The 20,005-nt window shown below is 37.7% G+C and overlaps 1 protein-coding gene across 1 annotated transcript in view; it reads left to right on the top strand.

Annotated features, from left to right (window-relative positions):
- Positions 1–16,864, top strand: part of OLA1 (Obg like ATPase 1) — a 1,233,063-nt gene extending 1,216,199 nt beyond the window's left edge. Inside the window, exons 6-9 of the mRNA XM_044075354.1 lie at positions 10,529–10,669; positions 11,338–11,434; positions 13,630–13,752; positions 16,132–16,864. Coding sequence (XP_043931289.1) covers positions 10,529–10,669; positions 11,338–11,434; positions 13,630–13,752; positions 16,132–16,233 — 463 coding nt within the window. The 3' untranslated portion in view covers positions 16,234–16,864. The remainder of the gene's footprint in view (positions 1–10,528; positions 10,670–11,337; positions 11,435–13,629; positions 13,753–16,131) is intronic.
- The last annotated feature ends 3,141 nt before the right edge of the window (positions 16,865–20,005 follow it).

Here is a 20,005-nt window from a genome sequence, read left to right as displayed (position 1 = left end):
ACAACTGGACTTGCTACTTGGGATTTAATAGAGGACATGTATTTGTTTTCCAAGAACTTCTGAACCAGCAGCAAGCAACAATATATTGAATGAGCTGCATGTTTGAAATTATCTGAGGAGTAAATCTTCTAAGGAATTCTGTAGTATAAACCCTTAAATTCAGCCTCCACTCAGTCTTTTGTCCTTTTCAAACAGTTGTCTACATACCTGCAAAACTGTCCTAGGGGAGAGATCCTGATGGGAGAGGGTGTGAAGGAAACTACATTAAAATATTGTTCCTGCTGTTGTGCTGATGAGTTTGCTTGTGGTCCTTATTGAGAGAAATTTTGCTGTGCTTTGATAGCTGTTAGTTTCTAGAAAACTTGATGGTCTGAACCTTCCTTGCTGGGCCTAAGTTGTTACTTCACCAACTGGAATATAGTCTTTTTTTTTTTTTTTTTGTTAAGCAAAATAGTTTATTAAGATAGGGCCAATGAATGCTCTGACATATGTGCCAACTGCAGAAAAGCTTCTTGTCCTTAGAATCTGACAGTTCTTTAATTTTAACCGTTTCCTCAGATCAAATCTCATTCTTTGCAGTTGTCTGTGAAAGCTGTACTTACATGCCTAAGCATCCTAGTAAGTGTTTGTGTGGTGATCAAATTACAGCCACAACCCACATTGGCATTGCACACTTTGTCTGAGAAGAGGCTGATAACTGTATTACGTGCCAGAGATTTAACCTGGGGACTTGACATCAAAGGTGGGAAGAATTTTTAGCCCACTTCACAAAAATGGTGGTTGTCATCAAGAGCTTGTCACATAAAGACTGTTGTGAGTGTCTTTGGGAGTGCTGGAAGATGCTGAGGGCTGGTGGGGCAGAAGGAAAAAGGGGCACTTTGTGATCTAAAAGGGCATTTTTGTAGCTGTCTACTGTCATAACAGAATCATATCTGTAACGCAAGATGCATGTAATGTAAATATGCATTACAATTGGAAATACCGCCCAGAAATTTCATAGAAACATGCAAATGAAGCTAATATTGCACCTGCATGGTATGTGATCCAGTAACCATATATTCAAAAGTTAGAGAGAAAAGTGCAGTAGTGCTGTAACACACTTACACTGTCGCACAGTGAGCAGAGTGGTGGGAAGCTGTTAAACACTTCATTCATACTGTTAAACATTTCAGTTGGACTTCAGAAAAGTCCAGATGAAGTGTTTAACAGCTTCCCATGGCACTTCTGAGGTGACAGCTGATTGCTGTTAGTGCTGTAGTATGTGACTATAGCTTAACAGTACTGCAAGGTACTTTATACAAGCTTTGTAAACACATTTCTGATGTCAAATGATGTCAAAAAGGTGCTTAACAAGCATGCCTTTTCCCAAATTCAGAGCATAATTATAGTGATCCATGCACTACACATTACTATCTTTGAAAAATAAGACATAAAATGCATTTCAGAACATCTAAATCCTGGCAGTGGCCACAATTCAGGTTGCAGAAGTGGAGTTTGACATAGGTTTATTGAGAGCTTCTCCCTGGACCTGCCTGTTCTTCAAATAGCTCAGAAGTGTGCATATAATATTGCTGTAGCTTGTGTGCATGTGTGGGGGGTGAAATTATTATTTCTTAAATTTTCCCAGCAATCAAACCTCAGAAGTGTGCACAGAAGTCACTGTAACTTGTTGGGGAAAATGTGGTCATTATTTCTCCAATTTTCCACACAGATCTGTGTACAGAAGGTATCTGTGGCTTTTGTGGGACTGTGATAGTGTAGTCATTATTTCTTTAACTTTTCACACAATCATACCTCACAGGTATGCACACAGCATCACTATAGCTCGTGTATGGGCATTATACTGTGTAGGAGCAACAGGCTGGAATTCATAACTGCGATCATTTTTCTTCTGTTTTCTATCACATATAAGAAATTTCTTCAGGTGGCTTAACTTCGGGAGATAGGATAAGGAAGCATATAGTGAATATACATATGTGATCGACAATTTAAAGTATGTTACTATATTCTGGTTGTCAGAAGGATACACAGATGGTGGTAGTTGTCTTTTAGGGGAGGGATGAAGAGGCAAGCTGTATTGTGTGTGACACCAGTAACTTGAAATACATGACTGAGGCCATTTATTCATTCACATTCTTCCCAGTCTGATAGAGGGGTTTATACATAAAAGGTGACCATCTTTTTTTTTTTTTGACAGGGTGACTGACACCATTTTAAGATATGGTCCATGTATCTTTGCAGGCATTTATCTTCTCAGTTTTTTTGGGAACTACTTTGTCAACTTTGATCATTAAGCCTTGGGCGCAACTTATTTCTTCCATGAAAGAAAAAGTAAGACTGGATCACTTAAGTTAGTGTTGATTTTTATCCAGGTCATAATTGTAACAAAAGGCTGGGGAAAAAGTTGTAAAATGCATCTTACATCATCTAGAATTCCATGGCTTCTGAGGTCCAAGCAGCCTCCAAATTATCAACTTAATTCAACTATTTCCTGTACAGTTATTACACTGTAGTCTTGGCCATTTAGTGAGTGATGAAAGGATGCAGGAAGAAAATGAAGAGCAAGAAAGAATTTCTTCATTTAGCTCAATTTTTGTTCAGGCCATCTCTGACTCAAAAAGTTTGAAAAACAAGTTTTAAAATGCAACTCAGAGCATCTAGAACCCAGTGGCTTTGGGGGAGGGGAGTTGAGACCACTGGCTTCATTTGATTATTATCTCCTAGTTTATTGTGATGTAATCTTAGTCATTTAGGATATATTGAAACAATTCAGGACAGTTCTGAGGAGTACAACAAAGTATAGGAAAACAAGAAGAAAAGTAATCTGAATTGTGTCATAAGACCAAGATGGGGGGAAACTGGGCACAATAAGGGTGTGAAGGGGGGACAGTATACAACGGGGAGCCCATAGACTCCTTTTCTTAGGGTTTCATTTCACCAAAGGCCAGAGTCAAAATATTCAGTACTTCCATACAGCTTATCAACAGCATTTCTTACTCCATAAAACATTTTATTTTTTTAACGCTGTAATTTCTGGATAAGAAAAAAAAAACATGCAAGATGCTTGGTTTTGTCATTCTGGCATACAACAATCCTTTTGACTGTATCTTTATTTGTTGCTACATATCATATACCTGGTTGCACAATAATGTTAAAGATAGCCTTGCAGACACACTCCTCAGGCTGTTTAACATAAGTTTAGTTACTGCCTTTGTCCCTGATAAGTGGAGCACTGCAGTGGTGATGCCCCTCCATAAGAATGGCCTTGCAACTGACCCGGGTAGCTAAAGTCCTGTCAGCCTTACAAGCCTCATTTGCAAAACCATAGGGTGTATTATAACTGACCTCATAAGCTGTAATATCAAGACTCTTGTTTCAGTTGATTCTCAACAGTTTGGCTTTGTGAAGGGTCGATCCTGTCTATTTAACCTGCTAAGTTTCTTCAAAAGGTTTACAGAGACTGTAGATGGTAGCCATGCTGTGGATGTAGTGTATCTTGACCTGGTGAAGGATTTCAGCACCATTCCCCATGCTGGCATCATACAAAAGCTAATTGCTTTAAAAATTGACTCCACATGTGGTACAATGGATAGCAAAGTGGCTGAAAGACTGAGTCAACACAGTGCAATTTCCAGATCCTTCATTACTAAGTATGAATGTGGTATCCCATCAGCGCTGGAACATGTCCTTTTGGTATTTACTTCTCTGATATCCAAGAGAAGATCCAAGAATTCAGCTTGCAGTCATCTGTAAACTTGTTAGCCAGGAGGTTAAGTCACAGTATGACACCTAAACTCTTCTGAACAAAGTCTCCCTTGTAAACCCTTGGTGTACTAAAAATGAGCTCAAACTAAATGCTAAGACGTGTAGTATCACTTTTAGTAGACAACCCCTCCCCATCATACTGTACAGCTAATACACAACTACAAAATGAAAAAGTTGTCAGGGACCTAGCTATGTGGGCTGGTAGTTCCCTCTCTTTTGGCCATCATGTGACAACAGTTGTCAGGAAATCCTTTTACTTAGCCTACCTAATTGTCAAAGGAATATCCTCATGGTCTGAAGAGGTAATCATTCCCTTATACTCAGCATTGATTAGGACAGTTGCTGAGTACAACACCCTCATTGGGGTGTATCTCGTTAATCTTATCAGACAATTAGTAAAATCCTAAAGGTTTCTAACTAAAAAGATCAAAGGCCTAAAATCCCTGAGCTATGAAGATATGCTGGAAGCTCTATCCTTTTATTCAGTGTCTTTAAAGACTTTTGAGTGGCTGTCTGTCTTGCTTGCTTGCTGCACCATTAGAGACCCAGTTGTTTTAGGACCTCCTATTTCTCCACAAGCTCAATATCTCCACCAGTATTAGAACCAGGGACCTAAATCTTCACAAACAGGTAAATAGTTCACAATGGAGAGGCATGCTTATAAGGCAGCACCTTCCAAACCTTTGGAATGAACTTTTCCTACATGTTAAGCAGGGAGATTCACTATCTTATTTTAAAACTAGTGACTGCATCGGTATCCACAAATGTACTCTGTTTTTTACTGGTATGGCCGTCCTGGAAAAAAGAGACTCTGCCTGAGGGGAGGGTACTGGCAAAGCATGAATAGTCATAAGATTTGTTGGCCTTGGAATATCCATAAATCTAAACTGTTTTTATGACTTTATAGCTTGTCAGGAAATCTCTGCCTGTCTCCATAGTGATCTTGAATAGCATAAAGTGGGTATAAGAAAATGAATGAATAATTAAATACATTTATTTTATTTATTTTATTTTACATTTGTTGACCGGGCTAGTCTAACTTGGATATATGTCCATTTTCAGTAGAGGCCCGGGAAGAAAAGCTCCACATAAAGTGTACAGCACATTAATAATTCAGTTTCAAGACATTAAACTTCAATTAAAGATACTAGTCATAAAAAAACATGTGGTACAAAGTAAATAAGCATATGTGATATAAGACTGTAGAAAAAAAAATAAGATATCCCATAATTTTTTTTTTTTTTTTTTTGTGTACTACACTGGAATTCAGTCTAGCCCCAGTGAAATGTACCTGTGTGGCGAATTCAGTCTAAAACAGGCTGTTAAACAGGTGAGCCAAAGCCTATACTAGTGCTTTGTCAGTGAAAGGCATAAACACACAAGTCCGTGCCAACTTATAGAAATTTAAACATGCATCTTATGTGTATGAAGTATGTATATGAATGTAATATCTCATTGTATCTGTGTAAATTGTTATCTTTATGCTTTTAATCTCTAGTGGTGACTGAAAAGGGTCAATAGACCAACCCACTTACCTGGTAAACAAATAGCAATCAATAAATACACTGTCCAAAATTTTGCAGAACATCCCTAATTTTGCCTCATATTTTTGCTTTGACCCTTGCAGAATGTTTGATTTTCTGGTAAATCACTCAGGATCATACCTTTCAATTCTCCAAAATTTCAGAGTGTCCAGATTTTTGCATCATATTTTTACTCTGTTTATAAAATGTTTGGTTTTCTGGCAAACCATTGAGGACTGTACCCACTAAATAATGAGACATTCAAGTCTGTGACTTCATATACTTCATTCAGAAAATGCATGCTAATGGATAACCTGTTATTTTAGCACCCCTCTAAGTTTATAAGAGCAATTTTTAAAATCCATCCTTGATTTTGTCCCTTTATCCCCCTATCATTTTGGCTTTGTCCAGGATTCTTGACACAAGAAGTTGATCAGTATGCCTCAGAAACACTCACATAGGCTTTTCCATGGTATCCTTGAGCTCAGGCAGCAAGAAAAAGACTATCACTCAAATCATCTTTTTCTAGCAAGGGTTTTGAGCCTAAACTGATCTTGAGCATTAGAGGTGAGGGAGGCATATGACATTTGTTTTCACCCTGGGGTGGGGATCCATCCTAAGGTTCTTCAGCCAGCATGTGATGCAAATGTTTAGCTGGACCTTCTGGTGGCCAGCATACCACCAGGGATCAGTCCCCTGAATCATCTCATCTTGGATTTTAGTTGTTGGGAGCCGGGAAAGCTTATCCCAGAGTTGGTCTTTAGTTCTGGTCAAGGAGAGTCTGTTTGATCATCCCGTTGTGAGGCTGATGCCCTAGGGGCCTAGACATCGAGCAGACATTTGGTGGGCATTTGATATACTCATGCAGAAGTGGACCATTAGAAAGTTCTGTCTGATGTCCATACCAGCTCTGATGCAGGTCTGTTCCTGCACTGTGCTACTTTTGGCTAATGTTCATTCCAGTGACTGTTCTAGATCCACCAGTGCTGATTTGCAAATGCCCTCACATTTCTGCAAGCTGATATCCAGAGGTAGTGGGGATTATAATAGTCATTTATTCCCCCATGATCCTACAAGGATTTAAAGCATCTCTAAGCCACATCTCAGAGATAAGACAAGAATGATGTGCCCATTTCTAATATGCATCTCCTCTGGGTAATCCTTCCTTTACAGATGCTCCCAAACTGATGAAGAACAGCTTAGACTAGCCTCTGGGTTGTGTCCACTCCCTAAAAGAAGTGCCTAGTAGAGTTTTTGGAGAGGAAAGCCAAGAATATCTGGGTCACTCTGTTTGAGGCCTTTCATTAAAGATACCATCAAAGCAGCTTAAAAATGCCCAGTTTCTTCCTTGTGGCCCTGAAAAATGGTAATGTGTCCCTTATTGGCTGCTAACTGAATGGGTAAATCAACTTGCTGAGCATCCAAACACTGACTCCTGACCGATTTCTTTGGTCTAGCATAAGTCTCATAGACTAAGACATTTTTCACCCTTGCCTTCGATCAAGGAATACAGAACGTTCAAACAGGTGTGGCAAGAAGTTCTGCTGTTTTGCCACAATGGGGTTTGGGTGCTTTTCATCTCGTCTGTTCCATTTTCATGTGCACTTGAAAAAGAAGACAATAGATGAGCCATAAGACCTGCCTAAGTCCGGTTTCAAGGAGAAGATTTGAGACCCTGTCCATAGCTTGCCTGCATTGTAAGCTATACCATGCATCTCTCTGTAATTTTAATAGCTCTGCTGCATTGGTTAGGATTGATGGCTCAAAACTTTTTCTGTGTAAAGTGATATGGGTGAGACCCTTCTCCTTCATGGAGAAGTCAAGGAACAAGATCTTGGATGCCCATCTTTTGGGAATATGCTGTTTGTTCAAGACCTTGTTGATGACCTGCTGAAAGGGAGCCAAGTCAGAGGGCCAGTGTGATCCTGCTTCTACTACGTCCACATGTTCTTCTATTAAATCTGACCAGTGATAAAAGATGATGCCAGAGAAGGTCCTTAGATGTCACCCAGTCTTGACCCTTGTAGTGCAGTTTGAGTCATCTATGTTATTGACTCCAAGTAAGCCCACAAACAGTTCTGACTGTGACTAGGACTGTCTTCAGCCATGGCTAGGGGAACCATCATAAAGGACCAGTGGGTTGTAGAGGTTATCAGTGTTGGCCACATTCTGGAGCTCCGGTCCTGTTTTCAGAAGGCCACTAACTTGACAGATCAGTCCATTTCAGCAGAGCTCTCTTGGGACCATCTCAGATGAATTGATATCATTTAAATGAAACCGTAGTCATTAAAAATAAGATTGTAGGGAAAATAAGCAGCACATCCACAACAATTTTAAACTTTTTATTGCACATGTATTGTATAAAATAAACCTGCTTAAAGTCACACCACTTTAAACAATAAAACAGTAAGCACTTTTATCTCAAATGCATAACATGTCAAGACTTTATCAGACTGTTAAATTCTTCAAGATCATTACTTCATTTTAAGTAAAGTCACAAAGCACATGATAATTGTCCAATAAAGATTTCACTCATGCATATTAACTTTTAAACCCATCTGTTTTAAAATACATTTAAAATGCAATGCATCATTAAGACTTGGTTCCTCTAAGGCATTCCAAATAATCTGCCACCAAAATTCTCTCACTTCTAATTTGTTCTCGCAATCTTTTTCTCTGAAATGATTTTCTTGATGGTCTATAATGAAAAACAAAAATATTTTATTCATTGAGCAAGCTAATATATGACTGAATAGTCCATTGAGTGTGTCAGCCTTAGAGATGGCTTAAAAGTGCTCATAAATTCTCACTAAAGTTAGTAGTTTTTCCTGTGTAAAAATTGCCACATCTGCTGTATATAGCAATGTAAGCAACAAAATCTGAATTGCAATTAAAATATCCAGTGAGCTAATGATTTTTTTATGGATGAGACATAGCAACTGAGACCTCGTTCAATAAATCTGCATTGCCACAGTGTTCTTGTTTAAATGTCCCACTTCTTTACCTCAGTCTTTGTCAAAAAGTTATTGTTTTTTGAAAATTTGTTCAGGACTCTTGCCTTTCTTTGTTACGACTTTGGTGGTGTTCCTAGCATCTTAGATAACCTATCATGTGAAGTTATAATTCTCCAAATATTATTTATAATAGGTTTAATATCATAAAATCTGTAGAAAATGCAAGTCCCATAGCCATATTCCACTTTTCTCCACATGTACACGTTGTTTTTATTTGTTGTATTCTTTCCTAGCTTGTAATAGAGCTTTTTCTATACCCTCTTCCATGCTCTGTTCCTATTAGTTCCACTCTCCCAGCTGATGTTTTGCATCAGCTTTGTTGGAGCTCAGGTACAGTACTTTGCATTTTTCTGTTCTGAACGTTAACTGTCACCTTTCTGCCCACTTAGTCAGCTTTTGCAAATTTTCCTCAGGCTGTTCCCCTGATCCTGTATTGCTTGTAGTGACTTGGTTGATCTGGTTCATCTTCTCTCCTATATATCTTTGACAAACGCACCAAACTCTACAGGACCCAGTACTGGCCTGTGCAGTGCACCACTAGTTATTATTCATGACTTTGTCTCTGACAACCCACTGTGTCCTGTTGTTCAACCATGTAGCACTCTAATTCCTCAGTTGCGCTTTTTCCCCAACTTTTCCAGTTTTCATACAAGTTGCCAGAGTAGGATACGTCAGAGGTTTTGCTGAAGTCCAGGTAAACCACATCTCCCAATACTTAGCAGTTAAGTTCACCTGTAACCTATTTATAAAACTGGATCAGGTTAGACTGACAGCTCCTACAGGTCATGTAGTTATGTTTGTTGCTGTCCTGGGAATTATTTTCCTTCAGAAGTGCTGCACGCCTTCCCCACAGGAGTGCCTTTATGAACATTCCTGCAACTGCTGTTAAGCTTATAAGCCTGTAATCTCTCATATTTTTCTTGATGCACTGTATTGACCCATTAGTTCTTCCCTGACCCTTCCTCTAGCCCTTTTCTCTTTAGTTTATCTTCTCCTTGCTGTCCTCACATCTGTAAAGTGTTACTGCCACTCTGTAGTTCTATTTTCTATAATTCTTGAACAGCTACACCCATGCACCTTCTTGCCCTATCCCCTTTTGTTAGTGTTCCATGTTTCTGTGATAGCAGTGCTCATCCTACCTTCTTGGATCATCACTTGCAATTCTCTTATATGCCTAACATAGTACTGCCCTGACATGTCACCCTGTTTTGTTGTTCTGCTGTGTTCTACTTGTTCTTTTACCTACTTATCTACTGATGTCCTCTCAAGGATAGGATAGAGTGTCACTGTTATGCAACTGGTCTCTAGTCACTCTTACCAGTCCCAAGCCTTTCTACCTGGCATAGAATTTTCTACAGCAAGTCCATCATTCCTCCCTTTGGTATTTCTCTGATGTGGTTTTGTAGTTTATAGACCATGTCAGCAAGGGTCTTCTGTTAATAAACTTTGTTTATTGTAACATTCTCATCTGGCATGTTTTTTTGCATGTGAGATCTTGGGAAGCATAGACACCTCTTAGTCCCAGTGCAAGGATGCTGTATGTAGGCCATATGGTGTGTATGCAGCCTGACCACTAGAATATAACACTTTATAAGCCATGTTATGAGGCACAGTAAGAATTTCTATGTCTGTTTTACCTACTGTAGTGTACCCTGTAAGATCAACTGATATTGCTAGTATTTATCTGTTATTAAATGCATACTTCAGATAAGACATACAATATAGGTGAGCTCATTATTGTGCAAGGGAAATTCACTGTATTTTTGCAGTACCCTATATTTTCATTTTCTCCCTAGTTTTGTGACTTGTCATGAGAAGCAGTGCTGGCCGTTTGTTTTCTTATACATATATTGAATTATTTTTATGAGTTACATTAGGACATTGCTGTTCAGTACAACTCAAAGCACTAATTCAGTTTCAGAAGATACACCAGAAAACTTTTTATTCATGTTGTGGTTTCATAGCACTTCAAGAAAAAAAAATGTTACACAGTTTTATGCAGATTATCTATCAAGGTAGCTGTAGATAACCATCAAACATTGTAGCTGAAGCACCTGAAGCAATTTCTGCATGTTAATGTCCTGACCTTGGAAATCTATACACAAAAAGATGGCATCGTAAAATCGTACAGTTCTTATGAATATGTATGTGCTACCTGATAATAATGAATGTGGTACAGTCATGCATGTAACACAAGATAATGTTGTGCCCTTTTTTTGTCTACAGGTTGATAAAAATTAAAGAGTGGGTGGATAGCCATGACCCAGGTGCCTTGGTCATTCCTTTCAGTGGGGCCTTAGAACTCAAGTTGCAAGACATGAGTGATGAGGAGAAACAGAAGTATCTGGAAGAGAAAAAGACACACAGGTTAATTAGCATTCATTTTCTCTGCACTTTATTATCAACTATTTCCTTGCAGTAATTTAATTGCTTGTGCTGATAGAATAATAAATGACAGAGTAATTACCATTATAAAGAGGGAATCTTTTCCTTTCTTTACAATGAGACATTGAAAAGATTTATTTCTAATTAAGTTTTTAACTGTCATCTGTCATCTTCGCACTGTGTTTATAATTATAACTATAACACAGGTATTCGTTATGTATATTTTTCTTGAGATGCACAGTTGCTCCCCAAAACCTTTTGTGATCTATAAGGAAAATGTGGCATTATTTTCTTGAATAATCATAGTAATAACCTGTTGTAAAAAGCATATTTAATTAAAACAATGACATTTGGAAGAATTGGATGGAATATTTTATCAAACAGTGTACACAAAAACCTAAGAAACGCTGCAGTTTGAGTATTAACATTTTCATTAGTTATGTTGCCTCTGTGCTGTTTTAAATATTAAAATGCCTAACAAAAAGGGGTGTTTTTTAAACTCGATGCTGTGAGCTAATTTCAAAATGAGAAAGTCACCGTATAGTTTGTTCTATGTAGTTATTTGAACTCAGCATATGCTTGTTTAGAAATGATTTCCTTTTGCAAAAACATGAGATAACATGCAAGCTTCTGTTTTATTTTTATTTTAGTGCCTTACCAAAAATAATTAAAGCTGGTTTTGCAGCTCTTCAGCTGGAATACTTTTTTACTGCAGGCCCAGATGAAGTGCGTGCTTGGACCATCAGGGTACGATTCATACTTATTCACTGTCTGTATCCAGTTCCATACTGTTGAATTCAGATTGATATCACCGACTTTGAAGTTTGTCATGGTGGTGGTTAGCTAGTCATTACAGATGAGTTTTTTGTCAAGGATAAGTTTAATTATTTGTGAGCTGCTGAACAGTGAAAGTGGAGCTACATTGATTGAGGCAGGTAACAATTGATTCTGCCTATTACATACTCTGAATTTCTTCATCCTGTAGAATCTGTCTACCCTCCTCCTGTGGTCAGAGATAAGACAGTCCAGTATTGTGTGTGCTTAATCTGTGTGACTGGGTTTGTCTGTGGAGAAATTGATGTTGCATTTCATTCTGTAATTGCGAGTTTGGGTTGTGGTTTAGTTTTTCTTCACCCTTTACCCGCACTCCATTTCTATCTAGAAAGTCAGCATATTTTTGCACATATCACTTGAAGTGCGGTTTGTGGGTGTGGGTGTGTGTGTGCGGGCTCTAATTGTACAAATATGCACAAGTGTACTTATATTTTTTGTCCGTGGGATATGGATGAGTTGCAAGTCTTCCTAGTCATACTTGTAAGTATGACATTTGTTATGAAATGCAAAAGTGCAAAACCTGAATTTGTTTATAAACTGAAAATTTAATATCCAGTAGCCAGTGCTATAGTGCTGTAATTTTTGCTTTTCTTACATGAGGCAAGATTTTGTCAGTGTTCTGCAGAACAATAAGCGCATGTATGGGTGTATTAGAGTATGCATACATCTGTTATGTGTATATATATATATATATATATATATGTGTGTGTGTGTGTATATATATATATGTATGTGTGTGTGTGTGTGTATATATATATATATATATATATATAAAGTCATAGATCTGCATTTTATTTGCAATGTATGTGTTTATTATTTTTGGTATTTTTAATTTCTAAATGTATACTAAACCACCCTTTAATATCTGAATTGTCTTGATTTAATTTTATAATTGCTACATAGTTACACATTTACATTTCAGTCGTCAATAATTTATTCATGTTTTTAAATGTGTTAAATCATATGTGAATGTGTTATGTGGTTTTTCAGAAGAAAAAAACATGTAGACAACAAAGACAGCAACTTATTTCAGTAATGTGATGCACCCCAGAAAATAATAAATACTGCTTCATGTTAAGAATGATTGCAAGTAGCTTGATTTAATATGATGGAGGATTTTGTCAGGTAAGCATCACTGAGCAGCTATATTAACCCAATACATCTTTTATTATAAAAACTGCACTTTGCAATGTCATATTCTTTAACACTTTAACATGCTTTATTAAGCAGCTTTTGGATTACCATTATCTTGCAGATTTTCACCCGTGGATGTGTGTGTAAAATGTATGTCCTTGTAATCTAACATATGGGGCAATTACAGTATAACATTCTCTTTTCTTGTGTAAACCCACATTTTGATTTATGATGGTTGTATTTGTAAGTGCTCTATCAAATTAAATTACTTTAAAAACTGTAACTGATTATAGCTATGAATTACAGGCCACTTTGCATAAAGTACATTGACCCTGAGCTGCTTTTGTGAAGAAATTGAAATGTATTAATGCATGATCATTTGTGTGTTATACTTTACAGGAAAATAAGAAGTATATATTCTGTTTTTAGTTCAGATGCAGAGAAAATAATTTGCAAAGTAGGTTATTAATTCTGATTTGCATCTTAATTTTTTTGTTCCGTTTTCTCTGTAGTTAATTTTGAAAAAAAAATGTTGCTATTGCAAAGTGAGGCAGAAATGTTTAACTTAGTTGAAAGTTAGAATAACTTGCCTTGTTAAGCATTGTAGATGTAAAAACGGTTTTGTAAGTCTTAACCTCAGTTATAGCTATTACAATCTATAAGGCCCCACAAACAGGATCAGGCTTTAGTTTCAGCAAAACAAGACAAGCTCATCTGAAATCATTATTCACTTTGATCCATGTTCAGGAAAAGACGCTTCTGTGCCCTGATAGCTGGAGTCACTTTATCTGTATTAGGAGCAGCCATCTGACTAGGTATCCCAGTGGCAGACAGGCTGATTGTGCACATGACATTTTAACTGATATGAAGCAAAGTTTCAGCAAAAGCTAAGATCAGTATCAAATAGGACACATCTCTACTGTAATCCATCTTCTTAAATGCAATTAATTTTCTTTGGATCACTTTCTTGACAGAAAGGAGCGAAGGCTCCTCAGGCTGCAGGCAAGATCCATACAGATTTTGAAAGGGGGTTCATTATGGCTGAAGTAATGAAATTTGAAGATTTTAAAGAAGAAGGTTCTGAAGCATCTGTCAAGGTGAGGCTTTTTTGTTCCTAGATTCTTAAGCTTTTTTCAGTTAAGAGAAGTCTCTTGTGATAAGTAGATCTGGCAGGCACTTTCCTTTATAGGAGAAAAAGCCACCTCAGATGTGCAGAGCTTTTACACTTGGGAAAGAATTAACAATTTCTGGTACTGAAGGCAAGACAGGTAAAGGAACTCCCAAGACAGAATGTCAGCATTAAAAGATCTAGCTGTATAAAGGTTACCTTTTTGTCATAACTGTGCCGTGGATAGCATTTGTGCTGCACTGAACTAAAATGTTCTATGAAGGAGTACATGTCAAAAAGTTCATTTAAACAAATGAAAGTCTTATATAACACCGAACTGAAGTATAAAACATGAGTAGATGGATTTTTGCATTTAAAAAAAAAACTTGAATGACAACATTATACATTGGATAACATTGGCCTTATTTTTTGATAATTCTTATCTAGATGCTGGTTGACATTTTATAATTTATACCAGACTTCAAAATAATGGCTCTGTCTTAAGAAATGTCTGTATTGCAAGGTTAGTAGATGTGCTGTTAGAAAGTACATCACTGCTTGCATTTTTTTAATTGTATAAACGTGAATGATAGCAAACAGCAAGCTGAAGTGGAATCTTTAAAGAAAGAAAAGAATTTAAAGCCCATTTTAAAATAACTGGATTAAATCAAGACATGTCTTTCACTTTTGAGAATCATGAAGCTTGTAATCTTTCAGGTCAGCAGTCAGAACATTAGTGTTCTTTACTGACGCTAGAGGGCAGCGGATATTATATATGTGCAAAAACTGCTGTTCTTTTACTAAACAATGCTGATGGTTCATTATTTCCATTTTTCTTGCAAAAAAATTGCTTCTGTTTGACATGAACACAAGCGGGAGAATATGGACTTCATTTCTCATCGCAGTTCTAACTCAGTGCTTCATTGTTGTAATTATTTTTGTAGTTTATCTTAATTCTTACAGATGATTATTGCTAGCATACTTCACTCACATCTGTCAAGAAGTATCATTACTAGTGTTAATTACACATATTGTCAGGATAACATTTTTCACTGGTAACTTTGTGCAACTGACTTATGACCTGTGAATGAGGTAGTTTCTAAGTATCCAAGCTTGATTGTTATAGCCTTCACCTCTGTATAATCTGCAGTTCTGAGTTCACCATATAAATGCTTCAGAGCTTGTAAGTTGTCTCTGAAAATGGTCATCTGTGCCAAGCAGATCTTGTACAGTTATTAGGGACACATGAGAAGACAGATACATTTTGCTGTCACTGCTGTGAAAGACAAAGATAGATGCTGGAGAAAATATTTTTTAATCTTCTAAGTCACATCTAGCATGTTAGTGCTTTAGAATTCAAATGCAATACATTAGTTGTGTTGATTATGTTTAAAAATAACATGAAAGTGCATGATTTAATTTCTATGCATTTGTATATTTCCGCAAATGTAAAAGAGTAGCCAACAAAAAAAATAGTTTTACCTTATGCTCAGATTTCATAGCACTCTAGTTTGCAGATTAAATTGAGCTGAGCTGTTTGGAAAGCACTTCTATTGCGTATTATAAAACTGGATGTTTTGATTTTTGTGTATACATGCGCACATGAGCACGCATGTGTGTCTAACACCAGTACAGCATATCTAATTTAATGTCAGTGCTATGAACTGTACACTAAATAGCTCTGTGTGGGCTTTGTAGTCTACAGGGATATCACATTATTAGCAATCATATCTGCTTAGGCAAAGCTGGCTTCTACAGATGGCTGCTTTCAAGTGCAAATGAACTGGTTAGACGTGTCTTGTTTAATACATACTCGAGATTCGCAAATGGCCATTGATTTTTTTCCCCAAACTGTGTTTCTGATAGCTGTGAAAAAAAGATTAAATGGTCTCTGGAGCATTTAAAGAAACATCATGTCTTTTAATTAAATATAAACTATGTGAAATCAGAATTTATAAACTGGTATTAGCATGTCAAGTATCAGGATGTCATGTTTGATAAGAAAAATAAATTACTGGCCTACAGTTTTAAGCCTGGCCCTTTGATACTCATTAAGTATGACAAATAAAAAGCCAGTTAAGGGTTTGTGTATCTTAGGTTCAGTTCAGAATTATGTTTTTCTGTGTGAGTGTTCTGTCTATTAAAGTTTACAAATTAATAAAAAAGTGCTCACAGTGCTTAGGCCCATGATGACTGTGTGTACAATATATATATGTATGTGTTTGTATGTGTAGTTTTATATATATATATATATATATATATATATATATACACACACACATAGACAAAACAGGGAGATAGATTGTACACTGACTACTCAGTTGATTTATATGTGGTAGTAAATATATGTTTTCTGTTTGCTTTATAGGCATCTGGAAAATACAGACAACAAGGCAGGAATTATATAGTGGAAGATGGGGACGTTATCTTCTTTAAATTTAACACACCTCAGCAGCCCAAGAAGAAGTGAATTTTATGCTTAGCGGTGAACTCTGTCATTGTGCAAACATGCATTTTTTTATTTAGAAGAATCGACGGTAAATGGAAGTCATCTGCCCCTGGGATGCAGTTCCAGACAATCTACCACTCCTTGTTCCTTTTGGTTTTTCAATTAAATAAGACACCACTATTGGAAGTGCTGGCTCACTAAATGTTAACAGCTTTCCTTTGAAGATTAGGGCCCTAATCCAAATTGTAGGAGGGTTTCTGAAACCATATTACTCTCATGATACTTCATTAATCTCCATCATGTATGCCAAGCCTGACACTTTTGACAGTGAGGACAATGTAGAGTGCTTCTTTTTGAACCTTCAGATAATGCATGTTTTACAGTACTCCAGATGTCTACACTCAATAAAACATTTGACAAAAAACAGCACTGGTGTGTTTGGGGATGTCTGTATTGACTGACTAAGGTATGCTAAATGTGATATGGCACCTGGTGGATGCTGATTACAGAATTTTGAGACGCATATGATACAATTACTGGAAGTGTGGGGCAGCTGTATTTGTATCTTAAAAATGATTATTTCATGGGACTCAAAAGATTAGGCTGTTAAATGATTTGGGAAATAAAAACTGAATACATTTGTAAATGGAAACCTAATGTTGCTTTGTGATTATTTTAATGATTATTGTATGCATACTTACCCAATATTAGAAAATAGTGAGCAAAGTAAGTTGTATACTGACAGACAAGGTTTTAATATTCATTTTGAAGAAGCATCACATCATTAATAACCACCCCACCCCATTAGCTATAAACGTGCTTAGTGCAAACAGCTGCATACTATTTGATGTTGACGTTAAAATTGTCACTAATGTCTGCATTCCAAATGCTACAAGTAAAAAAGTTTTGTGATTATTAGGAGTGTTTATGTCTCTCCCTCTCTCATTTCCAGTATTATAACATAGCAAGACATGTGATTCCTACAGCCTACAAAAGATAAATGAACTGCTGTGGATTTAAAAAGAGATATCACATTTTCACGTCCTTATTTTTGCCACTTTGCTCTTAAGTAATTCAAAATAAGACCTTTCTATGATTTTTTTAAATTCTTTTTACCGTTTTGTAGTTTGAGGTTCTATCTTTCCTTTTATGTCTACACCTTCTGAGATAATGTAGTTGCATGAGAGTTTGACATTTTTTCATGCCTTTCTAATTTTTTTTGACTGACATTTTGAAACTGTATGCCATTTTGAGTTGCTGCTACCACTGCCTGAAAGTAGCTCTGCACCACTGTAAGGTCATTTTATTTAAAATAAAAAATGAATTCAAGTATCTGGCTACTTAGGTAGTTAAAATCTGGTGAATCACAGACAGTTAGTCTAGCATAGTTATACTTGCATTCATGCAGTTACATGTTTTAAAATCAGACTTTTGATAGAACTGTTTAATTATTAAAAAAAAAAAAAAACTAAGCTTGTTTCCTGCCTTTCCTGTGTTGGAGGGAAGCCTTCTAGCTTAATTTTGTTTCTTAGAACTAGCCAGTCTTTTAGTTTCAGCACTCAAATCTGTGTCTTTGGGCTCAGCACTTGTTCAGAACTCATTATAAGCTACACATTACTACAGTACTCAACTTTCCTCACTTGTCTAGAGGAAAACAGTTTTTAGTACTTAATAAATAAGCACCTATCCAGGCATGTCTAAGGGTCAGCTCCCGGTGTTTTCTCCTGTCTACCTGATGAATCTGGGCATCTTGGGGCAATGCAGCAATTGCCTCATGTACACAGACAACCCTCTCCTCCTACCACACAACACTACAACCTCTGAGAGATGCAGTTATATAGCCAAACTGGAAGCAAAGCTCTCTTCACCCAAGACTGGACTAGAGAGTCAAGAGGAGAAGGTGAACACTTGCACCACACCACACTCATCACATAGTCCCTCAAAACCTACACTACCAAAACACACACCTCCATTCGCAGTGGCTCTCAATAAAAATCTACCCAAGCAACAGGGACCTCCAAAGCAGAAACGCAAGCAACCTCCACCCCTCACACAACCCAAATGACACGTAGCCCACAAACTCAGCATGCCACTCAACCACAGCCCATAAGGCATAACAATGTACCCAACACTCTAGTCATAGGTGACTCTATAGTCAGGCACACTGATGTTCCACTCACCAGGCTAAACAAGGAGAAAGTTACTGTCAGCTGCCTGTCAGGTGCCAGGATCCGCCACATAACGCATGCACTCAGGTCACTCCACAACAAGTACAAATATGACTCTGTCATTGTTCATGTTGGTGTGAATGACCTGAGACATACCTCCCTGGACGACATGGAGGAGCTGTCCGATCTTGTAGCCCAGGCAGCTATGACCCTAGTCCTGAGTAGCATCCTGCAATCAGCCAGAATGATACCATAGTACAAGGACAAAATGATTGACTTCAACAATTGGCTAAGCTTCTGGTGTCATTCTAAGCTGATCCAGTATCTGTCTGCCTGGGATGACATGATCGACAAACCACGATGCTTTGCCAGAGATGGCCTGCACCTGTCACCCTTGGGATTCTGGATACTGGCTAAGGCTCTTGCCAACCCTATAGTGCCCTTTTTAGGCAAGGTTCAAATGACAAGTTCACCACCGTAACAGGTACAAGCAAGCAAAATCTGAGGGTAATGCTACTCAATGCTAGAAGTCTAAACCTCAAAATGCACTCACTCGTGGCAGTCCTTAAAATGGAGAACATCGACATCTGTGCAGTGACAGAGACGTGGTTCAAAGCTCCAGAGAGTACGCCTGCATTACCAGGCTATCATACCACACCTTTTGACCACCTAACCTGGACCGAAACACTAAAGATGGAGGTGTGTCCATATTCATTAAGGATATCCACACCTCCAGGCTAGCTGCTCAGCATAATGCATCCGAGATTATCTAAGTGCAGCTAACTCTGGGCAAGACTGCAATCCAAATTGTAACTTGCTACAGATCTCCCACCATGCCCCAAGATTCCCACTCCTCATTTCTTGATACACTGGAAAATATTAGGGTACAACCTAACACCCTAATAATGGGTGACTTCAACTACCCCACTATTAACTGGGAAAACTACTCGTGTACCAACTCTTGTGCTCAACGTTTTCTGGAATTCATAAATTCCAACGCCTTGGATCAACTTATCCACACCCCACCAAGGGGCAGCAGTACCCTAGACCAGGTCATTACCAACATGGGCAACCGGTGTTCCACTTTGGTCAGATCCGACCACAAGCTAATCACCCTAGACATCCACATCCCGCCCCCATTAGGGAAACCACCGTAAAAAATTTCTCCAAAGCCAACTTCACACTTCTTAAGAAAGAAGTGGCAAACTTCACATCACCCATACTGACGGACAACAGAGGTACGACTGCTGAATCCTACACAAATGCACTTTATGAGCACTTATACGAGTGCATGGCTTATGCAATCCCTAACGCAACCAAGATGCTATCCTCCAAAAAAAGGAAGCCAGTCTGGTGGTCCCCTGCCATAAACAAACTCTACAACAGAAGAAAGAAACTGCTGCAAAAAAGAGTAAAATCCCATGATTGGAGGAACTGCCTGGTCAGCCTCAGTAAGAAGCTGAGATCCCTCATAAAATCCTCCAAAGCTAGTTACGAAAACAAAATTGCCACTGATTCTAAAGACAACCACAAAGCATTCTATAGCTATGTGAAGAATATCAATGGCAACTCTCAGATCTGCTCTGAGTTGCAGCACAATGGCACTAAATATACAGAACCAACTG

The sequence above is a fragment of the Protopterus annectens genome, chromosome 6.part1, assembly GCF_019279795.1.
Source record: "Protopterus annectens isolate FY-2018-M chromosome 6.part1, PAN1.0, whole genome shotgun sequence".
NCBI classification, from domain to species: Eukaryota; Metazoa; Chordata; order Ceratodontiformes; family Protopteridae; genus Protopterus; species Protopterus annectens.
The sequence above is the reverse complement of the archived record's forward strand: the minus strand, read 5'-3'. Positions and strand labels throughout refer to the sequence as shown.